Raw genomic sequence first — 9,551 nt, forward strand, 5'->3', positions numbered from 1 at the left:
TGGGGAGAGCAAAACAGGGAAAGGAGGGGAGACAACGCAAAGCTGGATTGCCGGCCAGGCAGAGACGAGAAACGCCTTGCTTAGAATGGGACCAGCTGAGGACACACTTGAACTGCGCCATAGCAACATCGCTCTGGGGCAAGAGAGGGCGACGCATTTACTCCTCTGTGTCTCTCACGTTGGTGAGACGACGGCTCCACCCGCGGCCGGGCTTCTCCCTCGCAGGCTGCCTCTGCGTGAGTTCTGAGTGAGGTCGACGGCAGAGCTGGACCAGCACCAGCAGAAGAGGCACATGGGCCCTGGAGCGGGAAGCATGGGCCCAGTGAGCGCAGCCGGAAGGCGAGAAGCTGGCATCAAAGCTGGAGAGAGCCGGTCCCTGCTGCTGTGGCTGGGAGGCCCGGAGGCCGGGGGCAGATCTGCAGAAATCATGTTCACGGACGTCTACGGCTCGGCAGGGGCACTGTTAGGTACAAAACCAGCAGACATGCCTGCGAAAGTGCAGCATAACTTACGAAAAGCCCCAAATGTGAGAAGTCAAAGTGCATCTCCCGTGAACGAAGTGCAGAAACGTGGTGCCGGACGCAGCAAGGTAGACGCAGGAGGACATAAACCTGATCTCGTTCAGTTCCAGAATAGGCGGGTTTCATCCCAGAAGCTCAAGGTCAGCGTGCTGGTTGCCTCTGGGGAACAGAGAACGGGTAGAGAACGTGGCTGGCTGTGTCTCCAGCCCCCATTAGCACCAGCACACGCACTCTCCTGCTACTCTGGGAGCTTGTGGCAGCGGCTTGCTGTTCCCACTTGTCCCGTTTCTTTGTCCAGTGGGAGCCATATTGCCTGGGAGCTCTGCCCCTCCCCCAGACCAGACCTCAGCTGAGGACGGATCGACCCTGGGGTACAGACGCCTGGCGCCATGCCTCATGGTGGGACCGACCATGATGCAGGCTTCGCTCCAGAGCCCTTGCTCATGAGATCGGAGCCATCTGAGACCACATTCGGTAGCTGCAGAATGCTCTAGAATGTTTTGCCAATCTTCTCCTGAGAACCCCCCATCCCCAGTGGCCCCACCAAAGTATTCTGTTTCAGGATCTGAGTCTCATGGGCTAAGTGGACAGTGTTGAGCGGTGGGCAGGATCTCAAGGTGACGCTCCATTCCTTCATCCTGGGTGAGAGCTACATGGGTTGTTCACATTGTCATAACTCAGTGATGGGAACTCAGTGATTGATGTCTGCACATTTCTCTGTACTTATGTGATGTACACTTCAATATCAAAATGTTCATTAGAAGAGAGGAGACTTGGCCAAAGGACAGGTGACACTTCTGTCCAAATTCTTGAGTCAAGAGCTGCTTGCCTCAGAACCGTGAGTACCTTAAAATATTCGTATTAGGAAATTCCACCCACACCATGAACACCCCCCAACCCCCACCCCATGGGCTGAGCTACTACTGGGGACCCCGCTGACATTAATACTCCCCCAGACGAGGCATGAAAACCTCCATAAAGAAAAACTAGCTTGTGTGGCCTTAACAAAATCCAGATTCTTAGTGGTCTAGAACCACCACAGTTTACTTCTTAAGCAAACTCTACTGAAGTTCAGAGTAATTGTCTTGAGTGGTGGCCCGAGATTTCTAGTTTCTTCCGTCTCTTGGAAGCTCCCTCTGGTCTTCCATGATCCCCATGGCAAGGTGGGGCCGCCAGAGAAATTTGCACCAGTGGTCGCGTGTTTCCATCTGGGGCGATACAGGTCCCCCACCATGTCCCAGCCCCCTCTCCTCCACAATGGCAGGGAGTGGGATCCCTGGACAGCAGAGCTCCCGACGTGCTCAGAAGAAGTCTCTACCAACAGCCAACTTTCAAATCTTTACACAGGACCCGGGAAGTAGGTTTTAACCTCTTCTAGAGGATGTAAATTCCATGGAAATGGGGGAATAGTCCACCTTTTTGCGTATCCTCGCTTCCCATGTGAATATTCTACGTATTTGTCTATTCCCACTTCAAATTTGAAAGCTAATCTCCGGAAGATGTCTTTATCATCAGGAAATAATCGTGTAATAAATGTACTAGAAAGTATATTAAACAGTAATGACATGGAAGGCTTTATTTGAAACACAAGCGCTTTATTTTCTGTAATCAAAGCTGTTCCTTGCATATGAGGACGGTCTAGTGGCTGCTTCTATGCTTGGGAACTGTTTCTGCTCTGGTCTGCTGTCTTGAAGAACTGAACTCCAGGGTCAATGTCAGGATCCTATACTTTGGAAAAGCTTTTTTTTCTTTGCAAAACTGGCCCATTTGAATCCACGAGCCGTTAAGCCCGACCTTTCTTAGCTCAGCTGTGGGGCTGAATTACAGGAGTGCGTGTCATGTTGCACTCCCAGGCGTAAAGAGTAAGTGCAGAAGGAGGTATCGGGACAGAAACACTTAATAGCTCTGATTTTAGGTAACCAAATGGCTCTTCAGGAAGACGTCTCCTTGGGCTCTTGACGTGTATTTCTCTGGGGCGACAGTCGGTCATCTCCATTAGCAGTTGAACCAACTATTAACTCTATCGATACTCAGAATCCTCTGGGTCCGAAGATCGAATTGGTACTGCGTCGTCCCGTGCACGATGTAGAGGAACCCTAGAAACAAGCAGACGAGACTCACTACTGTACACACATGATTTCAGGTGTAACCTGAATTCTGGAAAAATCCTGCCATTTGTGAGAACAAATATTTTGGGCACTCACTGTTCCAAATAAGAGCGTTGACACTATTCTGTGACAGCGAGATGGAGGAAATAAATATACACATTCACTTACCGTATTTCTGGAAAGCAGCATCAACTTTATGGCCAATGCCAGGAAAGTCAGCTGCGATCGTTCTGGGGTAACCTGCGTCCATGGAACGCTTATACTCGTCATACCTGGTCAAAACAGTGATTGAAAGTGTCAGAACGTGCTAAATGTGTAGACTTCTCAAAGGCATTACGGGGACTTTGGTAGCGGGACTCTTATAGGAACTTTCAACCCCATAGATCTTGTCTAGTATGGGGGAAGGGGAGGTAGAACGCTGGGTGAAGAGGAGATCTTTAAGGTCCGTGTCAATGCCAACAACTAATTCTAATTCTCCAGGAGGCGCCGCCCATTGTCCTGCTAATGTAAACTGCAATGAAAGATACATTCCTACTGGCAGAAGGGGCTCCGTGAAGGTAGACGCCCCCTCCTCAGCTGTCCTTTCCCAAATTCAGCCCAGCGTGTTCACTGCATCCCCACTGCGGGGGCTGCGTGATGGTCGCCAGGACAGACCTGGTGGCTAGACTGCTGGCAGCCACTCACAGAGACGGCAGCCAGCCAAGGCCGTCGGAGACTCATTTGGCTATGGTTCGATCTAGAAGTTTCTCTCTAGCTAGAAAGCGGTGCTGTGCGAACATATTCTATGCTCAGTCTTTACCTCCAGTATTTGTTAGCAACAAAGAAGTAGGTTTTCCCAGTTTCTTCATCAGAAACAGCAGCATCGATGTTCTTCACGGTTTGAGGGAAGCCAAAGGATCGGTAGATGTCCTTGGGGTATCCGTACAGCATTTCCTGTCCCTGAACGGCCCAGTACTGATTACCTGCCAATCAAAAAAAAAAAAAAAAAAAAAGGATGGAAACACTTGTCCTGGACACCAGAAGACAGCGAGCCGACTCCAGCGTCCTGGCCCCACATGAGAACTGTCTAGGGAGATTCTTAAAGATACCGATGCCAGTATTGTATCCCAGATCACTTAAATGTATATACACTTTAAAGTTTCCTACATCATTTGAATCTGCAGTGAGCTTGGAGGGCAACTGGCTTGTGGGGCTGAGGGTGTCTTCCCAAAGCCAGTTGCAGCCTTGACCAGAGACTTGCCCATGCTGCGTACGGTGGCGATACAGGGCTCCCTGCTCTAGCAGCCTGGGGCTGGGCACAGTCACACCAGTGGTTTCCCAAAGGCCAGGGGGTTGTAATGACTCACAGGCCGTAACGACTTGCAACCTCTGTAAATAAGAACCATCGCGTCTCACTAGAACACAGCGCCAAATAGCCAGTGGTTGCTGGTTCCAGATCTGTGTGTTCATACTCCGTAACCCACATCCCATAAAACAGGTCTCAGATCTTGAAGCCAGGATGATTCTCACGGCACAAATACACTCATTTGCCCCTTATGAGAAAGCGGCTTGAAATTTTGTGCGTCTAAAATCCTGTTTAACTTTGTGATAGAAGGGCCAGGAAGCCTGTGTCAACGTTTTCTGCCCGTCCAAACCGCATTCAGCCCTTCGGCGCTGTCAAGCACTCGAATGCTCGTGTGGACGAGACCAGACATCTGTTTGCAGAAGCACCGGCGTTTGGCACAGTGTCTTCCAAGCCAATGATGGGCTCATCATTGGATTATGTTTCATTCTGACAGAATAAGAAAAGTCTGTCCCACTTGATTCACGGTACGGCTCGTCGTATTTTAGCGTACAAATTGCCTGGGAATTCTTGCTAGAATTCCAGAAGGTCTGGAGTGGGAGCCGATCTCGTGGATGGCCCTGGAGCACACTGTGCTAAGTGAGAGTCTGGGTCTCTAACAGACCCCCCGGGGTGTCAACGCTGCTGGTCTGAGGACCCTACTTTGACAGCCAGCTCCCAGGGCGGCCTCTTCCTCCCTCAGGAGACCCATTGGTATGAAAATAGACTCCAAGAAATCTGGACACTCCAGTGCTTCTGTGTCATCTGCTCTATTCTGTGGGCCCCAGGGTGGGTATGTAAGTAGTTTGCAGAGAAAACGCTTTCCTAAGCCAGGTTTGTGGCCCCGCAGAGCACCCACAGATACACTTTCTATCTAAAATGACTCAGAAATGCACGAGGCAATGCTTAGGTAAGGGGCTGGACTCCCATCGGGGTGGTGAGTGAAAGCATCAGATTTTCCAAAGGCCACCGAGAGAAAGCAGCCGGAGCTCACTCATATCTCAGCCCCAAAGCAGGGGAACGCACAGAAGCGGGACACCCGGGGGAAGCGTTACCTTTGAAAAAGCGGATTTCATCTCTCTCAGGGAATTCATAAGCAGCCTGAAGACCACTCGGCAGCTCCGGCCAGAAAGTAGAAATGAAATTCAGCTCAACTTCTGGGTAGAAGGGATTTTGGCGCATGTAGAACCTGATGTAGAAAAAAAACGGCAAAGGTTTTGATCTCCTGGATGCAAGGGTGGGCTGACCTTTAACGAGCACGACAGCCCAGCCAACCTCGAGAACATAAACAGTCACATGTAGCAAAATTGTTACAAAGGGATGGGCGGCGCGTGAATTCCACAGTAGAACCACTGGCTTTGGCGGTGCCATCTGGAGCCAGTGGCCAGACACCCGTGCCGCAGCCCACCGCTGGTTGCCAACACCCCGTGCAGATGGGGCAGCAGGGCCTTTCCCCTGCGCCTTAAAAACCACCCCCCTCCCTGAGAGCCTGGCACTCTCACCTCACCAATGAGAGATCAAGGGCGGCGAGGGGGAGGGAGCTGTTTACGGCCACATATGTGATAAGAGAGAGGCAAAGGTTAATTTTAGACCCAGAGTTGGCAGCCACTCCGTTCCTCCTCCTCTGGTTGGATCTACAGTCTACAGGGGACACTGAGGCCCGTGCCGTCGGAACCTGCTGGGCAGCTCCAATCCCACCTCGGCTGCTGGGAGACCCTGAGCAAGGCTGTTCCTGTCTCTAGCCTCCCATGGCTTCATGACTTGGTCACACTAAGTGAGCTCAGTGTCCTTTCAGTTCCTGAGAATCCTAGACCTGTGTCTGTTCCTTGGAGAAATCTCTCGAGTCCTTGCTTTGAGAGGCATGTCCTGCCCTACCAAGAGCTTTCCTTTCAAACCCACTCTTTCCGTAGCACCTGCCCAGCTCTGAGCCACAGCTGCTAGGGTTTGCACCCAGCCTTATCCTTCGTAGGGGAGAGGATGGCAAGCATCTGGAACCAATGCCTTCTATTCTCACATGGATCTGACCACAGAGTGACAAAACTGTGCAGACCAGACTCCAGGAATAGCAGCCAAGACGTTGAGCCCAGCCGAACCCACTCCTTTCTCTGTGCTGACGCGCCGGCCCGGCCTCCGTCCCCATCCCGGGGACAGCATCTTCCAGAAAAGGACCTACTATTCCTGTGCACGGTCCTTTAGGAATCAGGGTGGTACAGACAGCAGGCCTGGGCCTTGCATGAGAGGCGACCCTGGCATCTTTGAGCCCACATGCTGCGGAGGGGGCGCCAGAACCCTCCTGTGGGGAGAGAAGCCTTCAGGGACCACCCGTATGTGCTCACAGGAGGGTCCTCGTGAACTCCTGGAGGTTTTCCCCACGGTGGCTCCTCCCCTTCTCTAGGTCTCTGCAGTCACGGGCTTGGGCTGGGGGCATCTTCAGTGGGACAGAGCGGCTGCACAGCCCTGCTCAGCATCACGGGCTGTTTCTCCTGAGAAGGACCCTCCTTCATTCACGGTTCATTGTGAAGAGCGGCATTGACGAGGAGAGCTCGGGAGTGGGAGTCAGAACAGCTACTGCTCCGTCACTAGAGAACTCTGTGCCCTGAAAGTCTCTCTTTCCTTCTCCCTGCTTTACTTTACTGATCTGTAAAATGGGATTCTATCCACTGAATTTTCTACTTCGATGGTATTTTTGTCTGAGAACCGAACAACAGAGTACATGCGGGGAAAGGCTGTTACAAGCTTATTGCACCTTGCGGGTGTGTGTAACTGCTTACAGTTCCTTGTAATTCTAACTGTACATGCAAGAAAGTGCAGAATAAACACTGTGTGTGCACCCATGGCTGTGAGAGCCGTGTTCTTACAAGCACAAGGCACAGGGAGGGACTGATGTCCTACCTGTCTTTAAAGAACATCAGTTCTCCCCGAACGGTAGAGATAGCATCGAAGACTAGGTTACTGTCACACACTTGTGGTGTCTGGGGGCCTGTTGGCTGGACGGGATTGGGAGAAGGTCCTAAAATAAAAAGGGGTCTGGGGTTAGTTCTGCCTGGTCTTGCACAGCTTCTTAAAGGAGGCAGCTAATGGCTGTTCTAATGGCCCCTCGTCCCTAGTTTTCTGTCTACTCACCATATATGGCCTGGATGGCATTGATGTCATCCTGAGACAGCTGGACATGACCTTCGTACATGTAGTTGGGGTACATCAGAGCCCCAATATCAGTAGAATGAGAAAGTCCAAGGGAATGACCCAACTCATGAGCAGCCACACGATAGAGGTTGTAATCTAAAAGGTCCAATAAAGCCATTAATGAATGTTTTCAGTGTTCTCCATTGAGAGACCTGGCATGAAAGAGCTAGAAAGCCTTTTCCCAAAGGTGGGAGGACGGGAGGCTGTTATTAACAGGGAAGACACAGGCTAAAACACAAGCTCTGTGTTTGCACTGATACAATGAGAAAGTAAGCTCGGCCGATTCTGTGTCGTGTGCAGACCGGTCTTGTATGAGTTCCTGAGTACTAGTTCACGGAGACGCAGTGGAGTTCTGGTAATGATTTTTTCTTCCTATGTACAAACTCATACATGCCTATGCTGGAAGTTTTGGAAAATACAATCTCTCCTCCCTTAATTTTCACATACTCTTACTAACATTGTTAAATTATGGTGCGTCCTTCTAATAAAAAAATAATTCTATTGTAGATGCCCACAAGAAAAACGTTAAGATTTCCAATACTGTCTTAACAGAAATTTTGGAGCGGGCTGTTTGCTGCCAACAAGATGTTATTACTAACAGAAATAGCCTTCTCTTCCAGTTGTCTAAATTTATCATTCGTTTCGTAAGCGGCAGTAGAAAATGCCTCCTTCTACAAAATGGTTCTTTCCGTTAAGCCAAACAGGATTCCTGTGGAGCAAGAAGGGACGGGGAGATTGGGAGAGGCCAGATGAGTTGACTCACTTCTATAATCCTTGGTCCAGCTTTCATCTTCATCAAAGTGAGCATCTCCTCCAAGATTCGGGCCTGGTGGAAAAGCGTGAGCGAGGATTCCGTCGGGTCCGTCGAAGGGAGAATTGTCATAGTGATCTGCCAGAAACAGAATTCGAGAAATGTCCCTCTTGGTTCCCATTTAGGCTAACCCAGGAGAGAAAGCACTGGCTTGCTGAGAGGACAACAGACTTCCATCAGATGGGATCTAGGTTCCCTCCTTAAGCCTACAAAGTCAACACCACTTCTGAACCAGCTCCTCCAGCTGCAAAGATGAAGGGGTTTGGGGCACGTGGGACTTAGGGTGAGAGTGCTGCTGTGGGACCAGAAGAGCTTACCTCCCCTGACAAAGGATATCATTATGTCCGCTTGGCCCTCAGAGACCCTGGTGAAGGTCAGGGGTGAGACATTACTCCAGAGCTGAAAGGCTCTGTCAATGGCGCTGTCCACGTCTGCTCTTGGCAAATCTGGTGTGTAATTTTCAAGCCTTAGAACGGAATAAAACAGAGACGTAAGGACTCATGGCTCACGGCTCTGCTGGGAGACGGCGCCCTCGCTCTGGTGCCCGGTCTGCTTACCTGTAGGTCAGGTGGGTGTGCTCCCAGCGGAGGGTCTTCTCCCCGAGGGTGTACGGAGCCACGTCGGGCACCCCACATCGGGGCTGCCTCATCAGAGTCAGGGTGTCGGCGTCCGCCTTCCCCGTCACCTTCAGTCCGAAGAACGTCTGCATCTGCTTTAGCTTCTCAGCCACCAGACTGCTGTTCCTCTGCCTTGGGATTTGCTTCCCGTCACTCTTCAGGTTGTAGTAGTTTTCCAGGTATTTCTGATGAAAGACACAATTATTGAAACGCTGGATGGGAACTCTTTCTCGTTTCTCAAGATTGGCAGTGAGGAGCTCTAGCTACAGCGGAGAACCACTTCTAAAGATGGTGTTTCGATTTCACGGTGGAAATCCTGACGGGTGGAGACCAGTCCCTGGTAGAACTCTCCCTGCACTAGCGAGCACGCAGTCCGAACGACAATTCATGGGGACGTCTGCGTACGTCCCCTCGCTCCCACTCACCTCAGCTGGGAAGGGAAGAGGAGACCCTGTGCATGGCCGGACAGAGTTTTGGGGAAAGAGCCCCTTCTACCAAAGATTTCTCTTTGGAAGAAATCCACCCTTCCGTAAAATCCTTTACACTACGACTGCTACTCCGTACTGCTGAGCAGACGTGCAAATAGAGGCTCCTGCCTTTGTGCCGTGTGAAATCCTGCTTTTACCTGAACCAACTCCGCATCCTGCTCTTGCGCTCCCGAGGTCGCGGCGGGGAAGCCGTGGGACCCCACGCCCCAGAGCAGCAGCAGCAGCAGAGGGAGGCTGGGCATGCTGGCTCTCGTGCTCCTGCCCTGCTGAAGGCCTGTGAGGCGCCCCACCTGCCGTTGCAGCACCTCGGCGAGGAAGCTCCGTCTTTATATATGGTTCGGTGCTTCCAGAAAGCCCGAGGCTGACTCACGCTCCATAATATCCTCTTTGATTAGCGATGAATAGCTCCTGCGATTATCAGAAACGGTGACGCCTGCAGATTATTTAGATTCTCTTGGTGTTGCAATCTTAGGATTCGTACCAAACAGGACGTGTGGAAAGG

General features: G+C 51.2%; 1 protein-coding gene across 1 annotated transcript; it reads right to left on the reverse strand.

The window, feature by feature from the left end:
- Window positions 1–2,371: 2,371 nt before the first annotated feature.
- On the reverse strand, window positions 2,372–9,306 carry LOC116859054 (interstitial collagenase-like). The gene is made up of 10 exons (XM_032844061.1): window positions 9,187–9,306; window positions 8,502–8,746; window positions 8,262–8,410; window positions 7,897–8,022; window positions 7,074–7,229; window positions 6,843–6,960; window positions 5,006–5,139; window positions 3,429–3,591; window positions 2,798–2,901; window positions 2,372–2,617 (listed from the first exon to the last, which is right to left on the reverse strand). The coding sequence occupies exons 1-10, from the start codon at window positions 9,289–9,291 to the stop codon at window positions 2,517–2,519; spliced, it is 1,401 nt and encodes a 466-aa protein (XP_032699952.1). The 5' UTR covers window positions 9,292–9,306; the 3' UTR covers window positions 2,372–2,516.
- Between the last annotated feature and the right edge of the window lie 245 nt (window positions 9,307–9,551).

Source organism: Lontra canadensis, unplaced genomic scaffold (assembly GCF_010015895.1).
Source record: "Lontra canadensis isolate GAN:19392208 unplaced genomic scaffold, GSC_riverotter_1.0 scaffold147, whole genome shotgun sequence".
In the NCBI taxonomy this organism is placed as follows: Eukaryota; Metazoa; Chordata; class Mammalia; order Carnivora; family Mustelidae; genus Lontra; species Lontra canadensis.